Source organism: Lytechinus pictus, chromosome 17 (assembly GCF_037042905.1).
Source record: "Lytechinus pictus isolate F3 Inbred chromosome 17, Lp3.0, whole genome shotgun sequence".
Lineage (NCBI taxonomy): Eukaryota > Metazoa > Echinodermata > Echinoidea > Temnopleuroida > Toxopneustidae > Lytechinus > Lytechinus pictus.
This window is the reverse complement of record NC_087261.1, coordinates 18407391-18429874: the sequence shown is the minus strand read 5'-3', so window position 1 is coordinate 18429874 and position 22484 is coordinate 18407391. Positions and strand designations below refer to the sequence as shown.

The 22484-nt window shown below is 36.4% G+C and overlaps 1 protein-coding gene across 1 annotated transcript in view; it reads right to left on the bottom strand.

Annotated features, from left to right (window-relative positions):
- LOC129280172 (plexin-A1-like) overlaps positions 1 to 22484 on the bottom strand; it is a 30682-nt gene that overhangs the window by 3132 nt on the left and 5066 nt on the right. The window contains exons 8-26 of the mRNA XM_064112460.1: positions 21809 to 21985; positions 16909 to 17002; positions 15625 to 15864; positions 13064 to 13252; positions 11870 to 12098; positions 11337 to 11476; positions 10725 to 10846; positions 8939 to 9004; positions 7567 to 7644; positions 7229 to 7295; positions 6567 to 6713; positions 6008 to 6161; positions 5076 to 5176; positions 4321 to 4426; positions 3899 to 3981; positions 2956 to 3066; positions 1756 to 1922; positions 1056 to 1194; positions 327 to 467 (exon numbers count right to left, since the gene is read on the bottom strand). Of these exons, the coding sequence (XP_063968530.1) occupies positions 327 to 467; positions 1056 to 1194; positions 1756 to 1922; positions 2956 to 3066; positions 3899 to 3981; positions 4321 to 4426; positions 5076 to 5176; positions 6008 to 6161; positions 6567 to 6713; positions 7229 to 7295; positions 7567 to 7644; positions 8939 to 9004; positions 10725 to 10846; positions 11337 to 11476; positions 11870 to 12098; positions 13064 to 13252; positions 15625 to 15864; positions 16909 to 17002; positions 21809 to 21985 (2551 nt within the window). The remainder of the gene's footprint in view (positions 1 to 326; positions 468 to 1055; positions 1195 to 1755; positions 1923 to 2955; positions 3067 to 3898; positions 3982 to 4320; positions 4427 to 5075; positions 5177 to 6007; positions 6162 to 6566; positions 6714 to 7228; positions 7296 to 7566; positions 7645 to 8938; positions 9005 to 10724; positions 10847 to 11336; positions 11477 to 11869; positions 12099 to 13063; positions 13253 to 15624; positions 15865 to 16908; positions 17003 to 21808; positions 21986 to 22484) is intronic.

The window sequence follows — 22484 nt, the reverse complement described above, 5'->3', positions numbered from 1 at the left end:
GGAAATGTCACTCATGCATGTGCGGTATAAGCAAGGGCTGACCAAGCAATTGCTCTGAGATAAGGGCCCAATGTATAGAAATGTTTTACCTGAGATGCACTGTGTTGTCAATAAAGAGGTCATATAAAAAGGACGGATGGAGGAACGGACAAAATTATTTGAATCTAGACTGTAATTTTGAACAGTTGTCTAAAAACCTGACTAGCACGTGACTGTGTGAAATTTTTTTGCTGAGACCCCACCCACACCTCCTCCCCTTCTGGCTGGCATGTTAAAACAATCGGAGAACAAATAATAAAAAGGGAAGTATTCTTTAATTAACTTACCTTTGTGATTGAGGAACAGGCTCTTGTTAACTTGAGTCTTGACTTGACCTTTGCTTGGCTTGATATCAGGGAGCAGTAGTCAGACATCATCTGTCGCTGTAGTGGATGTTCTTTGTAGTAGGGTAGATGGTATGATTCACTCTAATGATAATAGCCGACCATACATAAAAAAATAATGAACGTATAATAAATTGGTTTGAGTGCAGACATTTTCCAATTGTTTGTATTTGTTTGTTTGTATTTATTTCCATATAAAAAATAAAATATATACATGCTCAATTTGACATAACGTACATATCATATGGAGGGTGGCCCATTTCAGCGGTATTAATACAATACCACTGTTTATCCATGAGGTCCCCTTTGCTCACATTTGAGGTGTTTATTCGATCGTTCCAGTGATCACATCTTTGATAGCCCCACCTGAATATTCATCAAGGAGAAATCCCAACGCAAGAGCAAGTTGAATTTTGATAGTACACAGAGGTAACACAAGTACAACGCTGAACGTTTCGTCAAAAGCGGGTGGCGAGTAAAAATAGATGAAACAACATAAAGATTTGCTTATTTTTACATGACAATTATGCAGAACACTGGGAATTAACTGAGGGTGAAGATATTGATTTTTTTTTCTGTAGATCGATTGAATAAAGGAGAAAACGAAACGAATAGACAACTTGGTATCAAACATACTTTCTGGAAGATTAATAGTGTGATGGGTATATTTACCTGTGACAGCGTGGTGGTTCTAGCTGCATCTGTAATGGCTTCAGCAACAGCGATGACACATCGATCAGCCGTTTCTGATCTTGGCATGTCAAACAAAGATGGTAGGTTGGTAAGTATTTGACACCAGAAGCGAGACAAGCTACGTAAGAGAGTGAATTAGGGCAAACGACAAGATATAAAACAAAACATATTATATTCTGGCACTTCCAGGAAAGAGCTACCTCCGTATAACAAAAGGTACATTATGTTATCTTTTGACAGAGTTTTCGCGTTGAGGTTTACTTTTATATTTTGCTCCAACGATGGAAAAACGATCAGGAGGAGAAAAAAAAACTCTTAAAAATCTGATGTAAAGGATGTAAATGAATACAAATAATTGTTAATGACGCAAATCCTGGATGGACAACCAACAAAAGACTTGGACTTGATGGACCAAACAAGACAAAACAAATGCCATTTAACCTCATCAAGTCCAACTCTAGTGCACAATGAGTCATTTTAATTACGGATGGGCCTGCATTACAAGTGCGTTTAAACCACAATTTCGTGGTTAGATTTAAAACACTTAACTTCAAGCATAGGGTGGTGTGATAAGTGTGTCTGAAATCCCTGATACTGATGCATTTTGATGTTGTGCTTTATTTCAAAATTATATCTAACGTAATACAAAAATAATAATACTATATCGAACTTGGCTCACCAATTCATCTTCCAATTTTGCGCGCATTCCTTGGACGATTTCCCATCGGTGTATTTGACGGCAAGGTCATCAAACGTGTCAAAGAGATGCTTTACAGGTAAAGGGATCCGGGATGGTTTCTTGAACATAACCTCAAAGACTCCATCTACGTATGGACCTATTGATGCCTACAAATCAACGATATTGAACAGACATTACAACATCCAAATTTAATGATGCGATTTTATGATGATAAGAGAGTAACTATCATAGTTATAGTGATAATGATGAAGGTGTTGGTGGTGGTAGCGATTGTGATGATCATGATTATGCGAGTAATGCTCCGACGCTAACAAATACAACCATAGTAGGGCCTTATGGTCATAAATATATTGATGATAAATGATGGTAATAATTAGGTCCGAGTCATAACGGCTTCTTTGGATCGGTACTCACGTCAAAAGTTAATGTCACCAAAGACTGTGGGAATACTAGTATAAAAAAAAAATGTAATTATCACACATAATCTCGACATACTGAACAGTCGCTTCTTCGAAATGGAAAATTGAAAAATTAAGTATATAATTGCAACGGTCAATCATATCATTATCATGATTATCCCCCTGCGTGTCCTCACAGTCATGCTGGAAAGAACACAGTGTCGTGCATATCACAGTAAGGTCACAAAGTGGACGATGTGAATTATTATTCCCACTGTTTAAAACACCCAGATTCAACAGTGTGAATATACATGTATTTTCAAACTGTGAACACTTTGACAGTATGACTGTTCATACATAGCAAAAACTGTGGTGTCAACCGGTGTACATAGAGGACCACACCAGTTATTTTACACCGGTGTTAAATTGGTGGTGTTCGTTTTACACCTATAGGTGTTATTACAACACATTTTGTTGATACATTTACACTCTTTGGTGTTATGTTTAATCTCTAGGGTGTAATTTTAACACCTCAGTGTGTGTTCCTCTATTAACACCAATTGGTGTCATTTTTAATACCACAGTTTTTACAGTGTAGCGTGTTCACTTGGTCGACTATATGTGCGTATGTGATTCCCGCTGTTGCAGTATTCAAGTTTAGCAGTGTGAAGGTGATTTCACATTGTGTTCCACACTGTGAATACACTCTGGCATAAACCGTGTTCTTTCCAGCAAGCGATGCTGACTCCACTACCATTACATCGGAGATACAATAACTTACTTTCATTTTAAGCATGTGTGGGATAGCAAGATTCCGATCAAGCTCTGCTCTCTTTCTTTTGATGTTATCAGGCAGGTTGACTGCTTTCCTTGTTGGCCATTCAGCATCAATCTGGGCGATTTAAACAGTTAATCGAAAACATACTTTACGCATTCAATTGACCACAGCCTACATTTTCATAATTATACATATGGTCAAGAAAGAGTAAAGCAGAGTTGATCCTGTGCCGGGGCGGGGAATGTCGATTTGCCCTTCCCCAATATTTTTTACAACTTGAAAATCATAATAAGCAATGCATAATACATTATAGCCTTGAAATTATTGGAAAGCATGATAAGGCAACTAAACTTGGAAAAAACTATTCCTTCTATCAAACTTTTCATGTTTGTGGCAAGCTTCATCCGTAAAATGTTGTAATTTTTGACATTTCTGATTTACTTTTGCCCACCCTCCCATGCCAAACGTGGATTTGGCTCCAGCGATTAAACATGGTATAATTCTTGATATAAGTACGAGGTGTGGAAGCGCTGTGGTGTAGCGGTTCTGACTCTCGCCTTGTAATCAGAGGGTCGCGTGTTCGAATCCCACCATGGCCTAGCGTCCTTTGGCAAGGGGTCAATCCACAATTTTCCACTCTCCACCCAGGTGTTAAATGGGTACCCGGTATAATGCGAAAGCCTATGTAGTATGTCTAGCAATTGAGTCTTGGAACTCTTGTTGGAATGCTCCCCAGGGAGTGGAGAAGGTACATACATTGTATGCGGGCATGCAAGGATCCGATGACCGGGGTTATAATATATATGTAAAGCGCTTAGAGACGTCGTTCCGATGTGTTAAGCGCTATATAAATGCGGAATATTATTATTAAAAAAAAGACGAATTTTCTCAACTACACGATAAAACAACGCAAAACCATACAAATGTCACAATTCTAGCTAAAAACCTTTAAATGGACAGCATTCAAAGTCAGTTGAGATGGTCCTGATGTAAGATTCGTCTCATCTGATACAGGTATCAAGGATTCATCTGAGGGAGGGGAAGGAAACATTTATTAAAATTTATATGAATTCAAAGGTTTTTTTCAACAGATGACGATAACATACAAGCCAAGGCTAAAAAAAGTCGAATTCTCTGTACTTGAGAGTATTCATACCGAGTTCATCATTTACCGACAATGAGTGCTGTAATATGTCACGTTTGACGATTTTCTCTATATATTGATATGGAAATCATTCGAGACTAGAAATTTAAAGGTCTGTTTTTTTCACTCTGGGAAGATTCACAGGTGATTAAGGAAGGCATTTCCTTTTTTTTAGCACAAGTCATGATGGGTACATTTTAAAATATTCAGATGTATTTACTTACATGTGTTCGAAGATAATTCTTTGACATCAAGAGCTTGGTAGCCATTGACAGGTGCTTTCGGTAGCTGGTTCTTACCTACCAGTGCAACACGAGATCCGTTCCTAATCTAATAAATGAAATACAGTTGAAAATCGATGTACCAATATTCAACCTCTCTCTCTCTCAGTAGATCGGTACTCCCTAAAGATATCAATCCAATGCATACAAACTGAAAGCAATATTACGCATCTTCCTCGGAACGCTAAAGTTATATTGCAGGGATACAGCAAAAAACAGTAATGGGTAAAGTAAAAAAAAAAACAAGACCAGTAACTTTAGGATTAACAAAATGGTACATGTTGGCAAACGAGTACACGTCGTGAGGAGATCTGGCTTCAAAAACAAATCAACAAACTGTTGCCCCTATTTGCTTTGGAAATTAATTAGCGGATCCTTATCAAACTCAAGTAAATCATTTCAAATTGACAACCATGCACCATGTCAATATATTTACATGTACAGAACGCTTTTGTGTGTGGGTGATTTTAACACCCGTGCGTCGGTAGATATGGATAATCCAATTATTCCGTCAGAATGCCTCATTATTGAAGTTTACTTACTCATTCTTACTCCATACTTACTTTACTGCCGTCTTACAATGATTACAGGTTTGTAATTGCTTAAATGAGTGAGCATCTTTCTTATGATGTGAGTAAATAAAACATCCGGATTTATAATAGTTATCGCAAAATAAGGTAGAAGAAACCATTACGAACCCCGTAGCTCTTCATTGTATTGAACATGACCTTGCTCTGTGTCTCAGACATGTCGTCAACATCCTGAAGCAAAGTATAGCTTTCAGGAGATTCGATCCAAACTTTAAAAAAATGTATACGAGCGAAAATTCACTTTGGATAACTAAATATGAAACGTGAAGTATTGATCTTATCGGCAGAATGATGATCCATGTTGTTGTGTATCGGGCATTTCAGTTGAATTTATTATACTGCTGTTTCATTTAAATACTGGCAGTCAGAACGCCTACACGAAATGCCTAACATCCCTATTCAAGTTAATTTGATTAATATTACGGCCCTACAGGTACCACGAAATTTGTGTCATGAGAATCAACACCTTCCTCATTAAACACAGAATAGAGTACCGAAGCGATGACGTCAGTTACCATGGTGTCATGGCGGCCTGGGTCTAAACATATGAACCCGCCGATTGAAAGCGTGTGTTTCCCATAAGAGAAAATGGCTGCTATAGGAATTTAATCACTACTAGCATTTTTTTTTTCAGACGAGCCAAAGTCATGTACAGACGATCGTCAGCTGCGACTCTGTTTAGAACCAGCCTGTCATGACACCATGGCAACTGACGTCGCACCTTGGTACTCTATTGCTTAATCTACGCCTGTCCTTTGTTCTGGTAGTCCGTTTATTGCGCCTTTTTTCCGAATTGATCAATTCAGTCTTCTAACGCTAGGCTCCACCACATACTTTGTTGATCTTTCAAGCTATCGTGCTTTACCATTGTGGGTTTTCTTCTCTTCTGTAAATGGTACATACATATTCATTTTCGGCATCATGAAATAATTTACATAAGCGTCAGAATTTACGTTAGTATCAGAAGACGTCTTTAAATAATTTATGTCAGCTTAAATTCAACACCTATTCTGATTGCCCTGTATTATTATTATTCTCACCAAGGTCAACTGCATCAACATCCCTCGGTAGCAGGCAGAAACCCTTCATCCAAAGGCAATCTAGGATCTTCTGTTTGGCTTGCTTCACGGTATCAACATTCAAAACGTTTACTCGAACATAGGTATGGCCGTCTTCATCAACAACATCGATGTTCTACATCAATAGCAATGTAAACGAAAGTATAAGATATGTTTTTAGAGTTCTGTATTTTCATTGCAAATGTATAACCTGAGGTATCAGTAAAGTACTTCTCTTGTTGACTTTCTAGAAAGAAACACACCCCAAAAAACACATACGATATGACTGTTCGCTCATAGAGTTTATGCTTTTATTGTTAATTACATGTACGTAGAGACTTTTTAAACCTACAATGAGATCAAAGATTTTTTTTTTTTTCAGACGAGGACCTCCATTTAAAAAAAGTCCATAGTATAAAAGGACACCCCTCATGATATACAAATACGGTCCGAAGTATATTATATGACTAAAATTGTTTTTGTTCTATCGGGAATTTTGCTACCAGTATAATCTCAAGTATCATAATTTCCGTGAACGTACAAGAGAATGAAAGTCGATCTCTTCATCTATGAGTTTATCAGCCTCCAGCGTGTAGTACGCAACCCCTGTCACAGCATCTATAGGACCTTTCTCAGCTTGGGTCTTTATTGCTTGGTACAGCATGAATAATGAATAGAGTCCATATACCTGAAGCAGTACATGAAACGAGAAAGTAAATAGAAAGAACTGTGCGCGAGTGAGTTCAACATTAAAAATGTAATGGTGTACAATATACACTACCTTCTAATTACGTTCTACGCTATTGATTAATTCTATTTTATAGCCATGACACATATTTTTCATAGGTATTTTTGGTTTTAAGTTCTCTTAAAGGAAAAAAAAAAAACCCAAACATTACGCAATGCTACATTCAATATACCACGATCAAATTTCGAAAGTGACCTATGTACGTAGAGCATGTTTACCTAAATGGAAAAAAAAATCTAATCCATGATCATTTAATACTAAAACTAGTGCATTTTGGGTGCAGGAGCATATACAAGTTGTATGCTAAATTGGTAACTACAAAAATCTGGTTTTCTCCATTAACTATGATTTTCAGTTAAACTGAAAGTTAATACTACAATTTGATACTGAAGAAGTTGGGTATATACCTTTATATATATTTTTTTTCTTTTTGAGTTGGGAATAACAGGCCTCACCTTTAGGTACTCGAACATGCAGATTGAAAACCAATTGCTGATCAGTTTCTCGGTGACCGATTCAGTTCTTAAATGAGAGGATATACAATCGTAATGATGCAGAGTTTAGATGTATGTCCAAGATAATTGCATAACAACGATATGCTAGACTTTACTAATGGAATTGGTTTAGTATCCGAAGTTGACGTCTCTTCCTAAAGCTTAATATAAGACTTTATGATTCTGACATAATGACGTTCGATTTATTGTTTTCTCTAAACGTAAATTAATAATCACTGTACATTACGTTCATGCATGACAATGATAACCCCAACCCAACCCAAGGATTGATTTATTACTTTGTGAATAGTTTGTCCAGAGGCCTTCTGGATTCAGATGCCCCCATGATTTCATCTTCAACAAGAGCGGTCATCACTCTGAAAATTGAATAAAGGGGATAAATGAAACATGAAGATAAGAATCAATAGACATTAAGTTAATTATGCCAAGAGCCCTAGCCCACGCTTCTAGATTGGTGATTGGTGGGGATTTTCTACCTGATTGCTAAGAAAGCATGAATGCTTGTAAGCAAACAACCAGATGACCGACGGCTTAAGGTCCTCTCCGAAGGACCTGGTAATGAGGATTAATGCCTTACCAAAGGGCACTTGCGCACCAAGTGGGAATCGAACCCGGGTCACCGGAATACGAATCCCCCGCTCTACCGACTGAGCTATCGCGCTTCTAGATCATCACACTGGCAATGCAACCAAGCTGTGTGTTGTCACATCTGTACAACTTCCCCAGTACTGTATGTATTTAACTTATTTTTTCTCGTTCATCTAGTCCATCGCAATGTCAGGTGCTCTTTCAATATCAGCACATATAATACAGGTTTTCAAATATTGTCATGATTATATCATAGATAAGATATTTGTCCTATGAGACCTCAAAAGAGATGTTTTGTTGGATTTCAGTGTCGAATGGGTAGGAAAAAAGGGGTGTTGTACAATATTTGGGGGTCATATCAAATTTTCTTCGCAGTGGACAGTCAAATACTTTCAGCTTTCTTATTGTTCGTCCAACTTTTCTCAAAATTTCATTGATCATATTCTTCCAGTTTTCTTCTTCGACGCAAGCGTGCCATTTTTATAGATTTCCTTTTCTTTAAAATGTGCTGCACAAGAATATTTGAAATTTTGGTTGTATTGCTGAATTTGGTTTGTCAGTTTCCTTTTGTTTCTGGAGATTACAGATCTTCATCAATGACTGTACATAGATGTGGACACAACGGAATGGTTATAAACGTATATGAATTATTTTGATTTGTTAATTACTTTCGATTTAGAATACACTTTATATAACTCTGTAATTCTTTACAAAATGACCTTTTAGGGGCGTTTTTCAAATGCAGCTTGCTTAATTTTTTTTTCTGGTATTTCCGTAACATTTAAATTTTATGTGGTATTTTTGTTTAATATTTGTCTCACCACTTATCTAACGAGGGACACATCTTGTTAAATAGTGTACATAGCCCGAGTCGAAATTTATGTAAAACTTTGACAACACTAATTGTTCCTTTATCTATAACTAGGATGATTCAAATGACCATGGGATATAGAACGAGGGAAAAATATGTTGTGGCACTGTAGTCTGTAACAGTGCAACCACGGAAGAAAATTATATAGTACATGCTTAAATGTAAAGAAATGTGAGAAAAAATGAACTTACTCTGTAAAGACAATTGAATTCCATTCACTGACGAACGTGATTGCTAACAGGGATGCAATTAATTCCCTACAAAAAGAAAGTAAAAAAAAAACGTAGGTCTTAATGTTAGTAATTGTTGCGCATTGTACCCGATTAATGGTGAACATTTCTTGAGCATGCAGTACTTTTTATTGAGTTTTTTAAAATAATCTTTCATACAAGTAAAAATTTGCACATCCGGAAACTACAGTGTAGGTAGTGACAGAAAAACGTCTTTTTTATTTTATTTCTTCTGATTTTTTTTTTTTTTTTTTTTTTTTTTTAAACTTATTTATTCATTTATTCATTTCATTTCATTTTTTTTTTTTTTTTTTTTTTTTTTTGGGGGGGGGGGGGTTGTCATGCAGCACCACAAACGCACACTCCGGAAAACAGAACATGCATGCTTTCCTTAATAATTATCCGAGACATTCTGGTTTCTAGACTAAAGTATAGAACTGGGGTGACTGGGGCGTGCCTCAAGGATCAGTAATCGGTCCGATTCTCTTTATTTGCTAAACTACGCCAGTTCAGGACATTATTCGAGCACTTGCTTTCTCTACACAAGGCTTAGCCTCTCCTTAAAGTCTTCAGGAAGGGAGAATGTTGTATAGGGAGTCTTGGAATCTGCCTCCAGGAAGTACGGAACTGGATGGTAAGCAATCATCTGAAACTTAATGACACCAAATGGAGGTGCTTTATGTCTCATCTTCTTTCAGACGAGTTCAGGAGGCTCTGACTTTGATGTCAATGGCCAGGTTCTGCCATTACCTTCAGTATGTGATCTAGTGTCATTTTTTACAAGAATATAAACATGCGCCAACACGTCAACATGGTTTTGTCGCAAGGTCTCAGTTGCTCTGAGACGTATTGGAATTATTCGGTCATACCTTAGTAAGAATGTGACTGAGACCCTCATTCATGCCTTCGTGTCTTCCCTTCTCGATAACCGTGAAAGTCTCTTGTCTAGAATCCCGGACAAAGATATAGCAAAGCTCCAAAGAATTCAATATTCAACCGCAAGACGTGTCACCAGATCAAAAAAACACAACCACATCATACCAATACTCAAAGAACTTCACTGGCTACCCATTAAATCACGAATTCGCTTCAAAGTCCTTGTAATAACATTTAATGCTGTCCACGGTCTTGCCTCGAAATATCTCTGAACTCATTTCTCCATACACGCCCTCAAGGACACTAAGATCATCCACCCTACAGCTCCTTCAAGTACCTAGACTAAGAAATAAGACGCAAGGTGAAAGGTCTTTCTCCTATAGCGCCCTTTGGAATTCCCTACCCAGTAATCTCCGATCACAAAATAATCTCGGACTTTTCAAATCCCAACTTAAAACATTTCTCTTCAATGAAGCATTCAATTAGATAATTCCTTATACTTGTGCCATATGTATTTGATTAATGTTGACGTTCAGTTTAAGTGTAATTTTAAGCAATGTCTTATATTGTATGATATTATTTATGTAAAGTCCTGCAGGTCTGAAATGCGCTATAGACCTACATTATTACTATTATTATTAATTTAAAAGTAAACGTTATAATCACGGAGTTCACGAATGGGGTCTGACTACCGAGTTGCTTTTGTTTTCTCTTCTTTTTTTCTTCTTATTTTTTCATAACAAATTACTGAAAAACATAAACATGATAAACAACTTCTTAATTCAACGGGACATCATACTGCTGTCAATTCATTATTTATGGTTATTAATTTTCATAACGTACTTTCAGAAAAAAAAAAACTCCGTCGTACCTTTCTCGACCTTGTCCCGTTTTCTTCGTTTCCAATTGCCTGACGAACTCTATCATTTTCTCCTTCTTTTTTAGCATTCGGTAGAGTACGATAACTGAATGCTCCATAAAGTCTTCCATGTACTGGGAACATAAAGTGAGCATATTGAATATATCAATTTTTGTAGGATTCAAAGGGATTTTAAACCAGTTGGTTTCATACGAAAGAAAGAAAAAAATGTTTTAAAAACTAGACCAATGATTGGAGGAAGAATGAGTGAATAATAATGAGTTAAAGTCAGGAGCATTTGGATATCCAGATCACTGAAGCTATTACAATCCTATCATTGGCAATGAGACCTACATCGGTGATTTCATATTTGAATAAACATATTTCACATAAATTATATTTTTTTGCTATGGAGTATGCCGCAAGATCATGTACTTGTATTCGATGAATGGGCAATACGGTTTACACTGTATTATATTGGATGAATTGTTTGATTTATAATTGTTATTATTATTTTTATTATTATTAATGATATTATTATTGTTGTACTATTACTTTGAATCCCTTTAAACAAACAAAACAAAAAAGAGAGATAAGAATTTAAAGAAAATAATAGATTGATACCTCTGGATCTGATGTTTCTGGGTGAACACCTAGCCCGGCAAACATCATCAGTGTCACATACTGGACATTCCCCACAAAACGAACTCCTTGAGACTGAACTCTGTTATCAGCATCCGTCATATCTAAACTTGTACTAGAGACTGATCATAAGACAAAGGAATTAGTCGATCGAAGGTGAACATATATTTCAAGCGAGTCTCATTATATTGCTGTCAATTTGAACTGTAAGACACGCCCTATTCTATAAATGAAATAAGCGTATTCCATTCGAATTGTTGTTCTAAATAAATTTTATATTGGTCAAAAAGTAAAGTATTATATAAACTTGATGGATCGAAATACTTCAAGAGAGATAATAATGTATATCAATGAATATCAGAATAAAATGAATTTACCTCCCCTATTTTTCTTACATCCCATGCATCAGGTACTTATTTTTGTTTTAAATTCATATGCAATACATTGTTCCCTCCGTGGACTAGTCAAACGGGAAAATGCAACATATTGACTGAAAGTAAAAACGCCCTAAATACCTTCGCGAACTCTTTTCAGGATGTTCATTCGAACCATGGCTACTTCTTCCTTGGCACGTTTCACTTCAAGCCGTTTCTTCCTATACCAACAGGCTAGAATAATTGTAGGTATGGTGATGAAGATGAGCAATACAATAACAGTGGGTATTACGGTAGCTATCAACGGGTTTCCTTCCGTAGGCCACGCTGAAACAAATCCCGGATAGAACTTTAGGTTTCCGTGTAACACCTTTAGAACATAATTGAAATATTTGACCATGCCAAGTAAGCCACAAGTTTCGTGCGATAAAACCGATTCAAAGCTTCCAAACTTTGTCTATCCAGAGTAAGTACTCTGACGGTGTTTTGCCCACTAGCACACACCTACAAACGCAACGACACATCAGCACACATAACACCCACAGCCACAAACACACGCAAAACCATATTACTCACACGTATACCCAGCCCAAACAACACACAAACACTCACACCTACACCCTATTGCTGATGCGCGTAAGCTCACGCATTCTAATTTTCACCTTTACCCCTATAGCCTTTACACTTTCTCGTGCGCGTAATACACCGTACACACCCTTGTACATAACAATCGAGACACTCAGATGTTAATATAACATTCGGGATGGTTTCGTTCACATTGTGACTAAAGAAATTGAAATCTAAATGCATATACATGTAATCAGCCACCCCTAGACCATGAAGTCGCCTGAAGTGATGTACAAATGGTTTTTTATCTTGAAAAGGTAGTAGATCCAAGCTCGAACATGGTGCATAACTTGTCAAACTTTATTAGGAATAACCATCACAATAACGAGTTGAAAAAAATATAAGAGAAAACAAGGTCTGAAGTTTGTAATCACTCAAGCATGAGATTTGCTTACTGTGCAATTTAGTAAAAAAAATCGAGCAGTCTGCAAAGACTGGTGTCAAATGAAACCTTTTTTTTTTCATTCAACTTTACAACTTATATAGAATGATGACAGTCTGAAGGAAGATCAATTATTCTTTCTGATAAAGATATTTTTGTAGCTAAAAAAGGGAAAATTAGTATTTTGGTTATTTACCCAGAAATCTCTCCTTGGTGAATTATTGTTGGTTTGGGAGTGACTGGTCACAAATGGATGAAGATCCACCATGTGCTCGTTTTGTGTAGAGCACTGTCCCCAAACAAACAAATGTTAAGACTTGAATTACCGTCACTGCTGGTAAGTTCCTCGTGGTTCCTTCACTGCGTGTTCCATTCTCATCACCTGCGAGGGGTCTCTCTTCGGGTAGCTGGCATCCAACAACATCGGTTTTAAGGTAATCCACATCACATACACTGCTTGGTCCAAGTAGAATCTGAATATCATCTTTTCTACTTCCCAGATCTAAATTAAATCCCTGGATAAAGAGAAAAAAATGCATATTCGTAAATATTCATGCAATTATGATAAAAATTTTGATTCCTTTTTTTAGTAGCTGTAAAAATACATTCAGTTGTATTCAGATCGGCACAATGTACCGTGCTGACCGGCATGATTGCATCTTTGAAAGGGCAGGGCAAGCGCAACTAGTTGGAACTGAGCTGAAGATAGCGGTTTGTTTTTGGTGAAGATTTGTTTATATGCCATTTTGACAAGAGTTACGGCAAACTTTTGTACATACCATAATTATCCTTTTTCATATTAGAAGGATACACAAGAATAATATTTCATATATGTATACATCATATTGGTAATAATATCATTATGTGAGAAGTGAGATTTTGTAATAATAGAGTCAATGGCGACAATAGTCAAATATGACTAATCGCCACTCAAACCAACATAAGAAGAAGAAGAAGTTAGCCGCTTTCTATGTACCTTATTTTTCTTTTTACCAAGGCAAAAGGTTATCTAGTTTTACCTCCTCCTATAGGGCGGAATTAATTGCGATTATTCTTGCACTGGAATGGATAGAATATTTAGATATATATACAGGTGTTGTTTTTTTCAGTGACTCATTAAGTGCACTTTTATCTTTACAGAATCGGAAAGACGATCCTATTATCACATAAATTCTGACTATTACTACAAGACTCAAATATAAAGGTTTAGATATATACCTAGAGTGGATCCCTGGACACTGTGGAATAAAAGGAAATGAAATAGCAGACTCCTGCGCAAAAAAAGTTTTATCAAACAAAATAGAAATTCATAATCAAATAACATTATCAGAAATTATGCAACTTATTTCAAAAAGTTGTAAGATAGTTTGGCAAGAAAGATGGAATAAAACTAACTCAGCACTGAAAGAATTGCAACCATCAGTGTTATCCACATATAAATGTAATCTAGGGAGACAGGAAACTGTGCTCCATCGTCTCCGTTTTGGAGTCGCTGGTCTTAACCAAGATCTACTAAGATTAGGGATCCATCCAACAGGGTTTTGTGATAGATGTCCTGAGGTAGAAACTGTCAGACATTATCTTTTACATTGTCCAAAATATATAATTGAAAGATCAATGCTCCTTGTAGAATTGAATGAATCACAGCCAGGACAAATAATGGAGTATTTAAAAAAAGATGACCCAGGGATACAGAAAGCATTTTTACGTTTCGTTTCAAGAACGAAACGTTTTAGTAAGGAGTGATGTACTATTTTTATATTGTATTGTCTATAAGAAATATGAAAGGATATGCTTGTACAAGTCTAATGTGAAAAGAAATATATATGTATATATATATATATATATATATATATATATACATACTAATGTATAATATAATATATACAATATGATATGTTCTGCACATATAACTAACAAGGCCCACAAGTGTTTTCGCCTTGTTGTTGTTGTTGTTGTTTAAAAAAAAGAAACAAATTATTTTAATGTTTAACCCATCTATAAGCACAGGTACACTAGCGCCCCCTCGCCTATGCATGGGTGACCTAGGCATTTAATGCCGAAAAATCGGCACAACGTACCGTGCTGACCGGTATGATTGCATCTTTGAAAGGGCAGGGCAAGCGCAACTAGTTGGAACTAAGCTGAAGATAGCGGTTTGTTTTTGGTGAAGATTTGTTTATATGCCATTTTGACAAGAGTTACGGCAAACTTTTGTACATACCATAATTATCCTTTTTCATATTAAAAGGATACACAAGAAAAATATTTCATATATGTATACATCATATTGGTAATAATATCATTATGTGAGAAGTGAGATTTTGTATTAATATAGTCAATGGCGACAATAGTCAAATATGACTAATCGCCACTCAAACCAACATAAGAAGAAGAAGAAGTTAATCTCATTATGGACCTACTACTCAGAGTAGTCCATGGTCTTATCAAGGCATGTCATGGAAAGGATGATGTACAAAACAATAAACGGGTTTCGAAATTTCAGAGAGAGAACTATTCGCTCAGTTGTCAGTCATGAGCATCATTTCATATTAAAGATGATTTTTTTTTTCAAATAAAAGTTATAAGAAATAAATGCATGAATAATTTGATAAATATAATGAATAAATAATTAAAACTGAACGTTAAAGATGCTTTTTAATTCAATTATTCTTTAGTTTTTCGGTTCAATTATTGAGGTATCACTGGTACAGACCATTCACTCATGACAATTAACAAAGTACTCATATGCATTTAAATCGAAAACTGAAATGTAAAACTGGTAAAAGGACAAGGTTTTTGATAATTATTCTTTGTATGCATTTATTCTTATCCAGGAGATAAAACAAGATAGCGGAACGAGTGAGGCAAACGGGAATATAATTACTGTTATTTCGAGCCGTCCGTTACTGCTTTCATAGAGTCTGTTTGGTCCACCGAAGCTTTCATAAATTGGGTCTGGGTAGTATTCTATCAAGCCGCCATTGATTATGTAACCATCGAAGTCAAATGTCAGATTTGCGACAAACGTGATTACGTCAGGTGCTCTTTTCCTCACGGTAGAGGCGACATCGTCAGGAAATTTTGGCGATGGGCATATCAGCAGAGTGTCTGTTCCGTTGCAAAGCTGATATATATTTTTAGAAATGATGCAAGGTTTATTATAATGCCCTATAATCTTTACTTTATGCAGGATTACTACCTGGAATAAATGCGTGCACTGAAAAAACCGGGGTATAAATTTAACACCAGTCCGGAATCTATATTTGACCATACCAGAGAAGTTTTAAATCAACACCAGTTTGATTTTGGACTAATTCCAAATAGGCGTTTATACAACACCAATTAGTGTTAAAACAACATCTATTTAATTTCAAACAAGTGTTGTTTCAACACCTCTCTGTTGTGGTCATATACAGATTCCGGCCTGGTGTTAAATTAACACCGCAGTGTCTTCTAATTCTATCGAATTCAGCTGCATCTGATTTGATATGAAAATGAAGTGCATGAACAGGAGAGATAGTATAAACTGACACTTGTCAAAAATCAAACCTCTAAGTACTGATTTTCATTTGCCTGTTTTGCACGATTGTTTATGATTACAGATTAGTGTTGAACCTCAGTTATGCCTTTCTCATCTGACTAGTGCACCGGAAACAAAATTATTTAAGAAATAATATTGATTCAAAATTGATAAATTCGATTATGGAAAACAACACCAACCTTTAACGCTCCTTCGCCTAAATACACGCACACTCCCAAACGCGCATACCCATACCAACCAAAACAAACATAATGTTAAGGCCACTGCAAAACTTATGATTTGTCTGCGACCCAATTTTGTAATAAAACGAAGTAGGATTTAATGCTAATATTGAGACATGAAATATCTTTACTGCGCAATTTTCCAAATTATCGTACGAATACATATGTTCAAATCTTTTACTATGCTAACATCCTTATTAGAATACAAACAAAGATAAAACCTAGTCGTAATGACATCACAGCAATCGTACGACTGGTTAGATTTGGAACTAATTTGGCCTTTACTCCAAAGTAAAGGTTGACAATTATTAAACGTTCTTAAAATTCTTTCAGTTCAAATGATAAATCACTTTCACTCGCATTCTCAGAAAATGAGCAAACTGCGACTTTAGAAATTGTATCTTACCTCAAATGCGCTAGTTGTTGGTGACGTAACAATGATCCTGGGGATTTGGACCAGATCAAACCGTTCCCCTGTTATTTCAATATTAAGACCTCCTCTATGTCAAACAAACATTCAAAAAGATCGAGAGTGGAATAGTCATTTGGCGGTTCTACACGAGAATAATATTCCTAAATCCTTTATACCTGTACTTCATATTAATATATGCATTCAGCCTGTGCCATATTTTCTTTGGAGAATGAGAATATTCTCTATAAAATTTCTTTAATCCAAGTGGATATCTTTTATAAAACAAATATGCAAGTTTTCAGATAATATACGTATACAGAATCAAAACATTCATGATGTATATATTTTAGCATACAATATACTATGCTTTGCGATGACAGACTATATTAGGTTCTATAGTCGATTTGACATTTTTCGAACCTAGAAATGTTTTTTCCGATGAATTTTTTTCTTGATTCGTGTTCCTATGGGGTCCTAGAACAAATTCAGCTTGGTTGCCCAAAGTTGCCGTTTGGGCAATTTTGCTAATTTGCATAAATCCAAAATGGCCGCCAGATGCCATTTTGAAAACCTAACTTTTGAACCCCTTTCCACAAAATGATGAGTAATGACTAGTTTTAGGGGTTTAGAGATGTGTAGAACCGATTTCTGGAATCATTTTTGCAATATAAGGTCATCTTCAGGTCAAATCCAAGATGGCCGCCAGATGCCATCTTGAAAAATTAAAGTTGAACCCAGTTGCCCCAGAATGACGAGTAATACCTCTGTTTAGGGGTTTTGGGGTGTGTAGAATCCATTTATGCTGTCTATCTTGCTATATAATGTCATCTTCGGGTCAAATCCAAGATGGCCGCCATATGACGCCATCTTGAAAAATCAATTTTTTAACCCTTTGCTCCAGAATCATGAATAATAACTCTATTCATGAGTCATTTGGTTTGTTGATTCAATTTATGCTGTAATTTTGCCTAAAAGGATAATCTTCAGATCAAATCCAAGATGGCCGCCAACCGCGATCTTGAAAAAATTACTTTCCGAGGCTTATGCGTATAAGAGCTAAAGGGATTTCAGTAAGAATACCCATTTCTTGTATTAACTCTCAATTTTTAGTATAAGGGGAAGTCACATCTGAGATGTCAGTTTTCGACATTAACTGCTCACCTCAGAATGAATCCTCTTTAGGTTTGGGCTATGATTCATTGCGCGTGCATTTTTATTTTTTTTAATGTCCATCCATACTTTTGTACTGAAGAGGCTTTAGAGTCTTATTTGAATTTGAAAGTGTTTTCTCAATATTCTTTTCTAAATCAATGTTTCCAATGATTTGTAGGCATCAGTTTTCCTTAAAAGACGATGGTGTAGCGCTAGGTCTTACAATTTCGAGAGTGACTGTAGAGCTCCACTCTAGAGTGGCAGTACCTAAAGCAAATTTGTACAGATGAAGGAGGATGGCGCTGAGACAGGTTTAGATAGAGATGCTGCCCTAGCCATCCTCCTAGGTCTTTGGTCTGCCAATTTAGCATTCCCATTATTTTTTGACGTCTTGACCCCTGTACTTAGTAGCTCTCTATAGAATGGCGACTATCATCTACATCTTCACAAGTGTTCTTGTATATGCCGGCAAGTTTTATGTTACATTTGCAGGTGTCTCTATACCGGAGGTGTGATCTATCGATGGGGTGAGACCAATCACACAGCTCACCTTACCTTGGCGACCTTACCTTGGCGAATCCAAGAAGGGATTCGCCAAGGTTTCATGCGGCGAACATACCCCAACCACTTGGGGTGCCTTTGACTAAGGAGCGAGAATAAGGTGGGGATGCTAGCACTTACGCTGAAGGGCGTCTGTATTTTTCACTTTGTCCTGCCATTTAATGTGCATGATACGTCCGAGGCAGCTGACATGGAAGGTGTTTAGCCGCTTTTCTTGGTCGGCGTACGTTTTCAAGGACTTACTTCCGTACAGGAGCTTGGCCATGACTGACAGATTTTACTATCCCGGTGCTTATATACTTGTCCAGTGAAAGGGAGCTACATATATGTAGTCGATCGAAGGTAGGTGAGGAGTCCACCACAAACAGACGAGTGCGTGCTGTTGATATCTGGAGGACAGTCAGTGTATTGAGTCGATCAGGATTTCTGTCTCACAGGCTGATGGGTGATCCAAACTCCTTAAATGCACAGGACAGGCAGCTGTTATGTATGACTAGGTCTTGTACTCTCACCTCTTGAGAGGCAGGGGCAACATCGTTTCCGTACAACATTTCACGAATGAGATCCATCCTGACCATGGAACAGTCTTGGGGGAGCCTATCTTCTGCAGCAGGCTAAATAGTGCACTCCTGCTGACCAAGTCAATGGCTCTTGTCAGGAGGAAAAGTCCATTGATAATTATAAAGAAAGTTATTACGTTAACTAATTTTTTGAAAAAATACGGAGAAATCACTTCTTAATTCAAATATTACTTTAAAGTCCTTACACTGGAAAAGTATGGTTGGACAGAAAAAAAAGGGATTAGAACTCCCGAAATCATAGCCCAAACCTTGAATGGTTTCATTCTAAAGTAAGCGGTTAATGACGAAATCTATCAACCATCTGACCATCTTAGACTTGACTTGACCTCGAACTAAAAATGGAGTGATTAAAAGAAATGAATCATTCTCACTGAAATCCCCTTATATGAGGTCCCATACATAATAGTAACCTTATTAGGGAGAGTACTTCTCCAAGGTTCGATAGACTCGGGAAATATATATATTTTCTTAATATGGCGTTTAGCGGCCATGTTCGATTATTTTGACCTGGAGATGATCATATATTGTAAAATTATTTACAGAAATGGAATCAACATACCAAATAACTCACGTGAAGAGGGATTATTCATGATTCTGGGACAAAAACGTGAGAATTGATAAAAGAAATGAGTATTCTTATACTGAAATCCCTTTACATTAGCTCTTACACGTATAAGCCATGGAAAGTAATTTTTCAAGATGGCGGTTGGTGGCCATATTGGATTTGATCTGAAGATTATCTTTTTTGCAAAATTACAGCATAAATTTAATCAACATATCAAATGACTCACGAATAGAGTTAGTATTCATGATTCTGGGGCAAAGGGTTCAATAGTTGATATTTCAAGATGGCGTCATATGGCGGCCATCTTGGATTTGACCCGAAGATGACATTATATAGCAAAATAGAAAGCAGAAATGGATTTTAGACACCCCAAAACCCCTAAACAGAGGTATTACTCGTTATTCTGGGGCAAGGGGTTCAACTTTAATGTTTCAAGATGGCATCTGGCGGCCATCTTGGATTTGACCTGAAGATGACCTTATATTGCAAAAATGATTCCAGAAATCGGTTCTACACATCTCTAAACCCCTAAAACGAGTCATTACTCATCATTTTGTGGAAAGGGGTTCAAAACTTAGGTTTTCAAGATTGCATCTGGCGGCCATTTTGGATTTATGCAAATTAGCAAAATTGCCCAAACGGCAACTTTGGGCAACCAAGCTGAATTTGTTCTAGGACCCCATAGGAACACGAATCAAGAAAAAAACTTCATCGGAAAGAACATATCTAGGTTGGTATATTGAGCCTATGGGACTGTCAAATCGACTACTACGTTGGCCCATTCGTGTAGGCCTACTTGGCGCCTAATCTGTGGAAAGCCAATCTGTTAATACGCGCGTGAACGAATTCATGACGTAACAAATGACAAAATAGACCAGTCACGATCATGGGCGTCGGAGCAGAGCAATCCTAAGTTTTGTATTTGAAGAGTTTAGTTGCAAAATGGGTTAGGTCCACTTTTTACCATTAAAAAAACCATGTTTTTTATTCTCACTTACTGCAATACTTATATGAGAAACTAAATTGTCATGATGTACTACCCTATCATGTAAACATAAAATTTGGTATATATAAAATAAATCTACCTGTCATAATTTTCTATATATTCTTTTAAAAATCATAATTGTGGTCCTAACCCCTTTTGCAACTAAACAACATGAAACCAATCTATTTTGATTAAAAAGGTGATTTTCTTTGCCACTTTTATTTACAGTTTCATGTGAATTTCCAATTTCTTTGTTTTCATTAGAACGACTAAAAATTTAGAGGATTTGGGACAGAAAACAATAAAAAAAATATGAACAATGGACCTAACCCCTTTTGACAAATGAGCTCTTCAGAATAGTTTGTTTGCAAAAGGGGTTAGGTCCACTCCAAGAAAATCATTTTTTTTTATTCTCCCATATTGCAATATTCTTATGCGAAACTAAATTTTCGTGATACTCTACCAAGAGAACATAAAATTGGGTATAACAGAAGTCCACCTGTCTTCATATTTTTGTAAATATTCTTTTCCAAAAAAATTATGTGTGGACCTAACCCATTTTGCAACTAAAATGAAATGGACCTAACCCCTTTTGAAAAAAAGTAATTTTTCTTTGCCATCTTAGATCACTTTTTAATGGAAATGTCAACTTTTATTTGGTATCATCTTATAGACCTACTAACACCTATACATTGAGAAACAAAATCTAATTTGATGAAAAATGGACCTAACCCCTTTTGCAAGTGAGCTCTTCATTTGGAGGGACACCACAATAGATCCCCCAAGAACAAAGGATAATCCTCTGCGCCGACGCCCATGATCACACTACAATAAGAATACAACGTTACGTATTAAATGAATATTTGCACTAGGTATAACGTATCAGAAAATAAAAAAGTGACGTATTGATATAAATGACATTCCGATACATCGTCTTAAAATCGTGACGCGTTAATAATCAAATTGGCTTTCCATACCAGTTTCATTGTCGAAAAATACGATTTAGTCAGCATCAAATTGTTGGGGAAAAAAGATGGATAGTGGACTTACGACATGATTGCTTCGGATCTGTCAATAGCAATAATTACTGGGTTTAACTTGTAAGTGAAGCTGTATTCTCTAAACGTTCTTTCCACTCCATCAAACGACATGATGAATATCAATGAAGTCTCTTCATTTATTGTTTTACTGCTGGTAATGCATGTCGCTGTCATATCACGAACGGTCCTGAAAAAATGAAACATTCATGAATTGTTGCCTTGGAAGTAGCAGGTATTTAGTGAGCTCGATCCCCATATTTCTTTACCATCTATATAATATGTCCTTAATAAATGTGTATTATTGTTTTCTGAGAGAAATTGATCTAATGAAGGCAAAAATATTAAGATAACTATTACTGAGTCGAATGTTATTTGATATAGTATCGTGTTTTTTCTTTGTTTCGTAAGTGATCGAACTCATCATCGCAAAATTGCAAAGAGGTACAGTTTCACCTATTACTGATCAGCCCCCCCCCATAAAAATAATAATAATAATAAAAAAATCAGTGTTTGACCTTCATAATGCGATTGTATTTATTAGCCTTATCAATAATATTCTGCTCGTGATGCAAATGCAATATCATTTAATGCAATATGATGTTGCTGTATGTCCATGATGAAACAATTTGCGTTGTATCACGCCCATTTCTCGTGTGCAATCTACCTACAAGTTGAACGGATGCTCC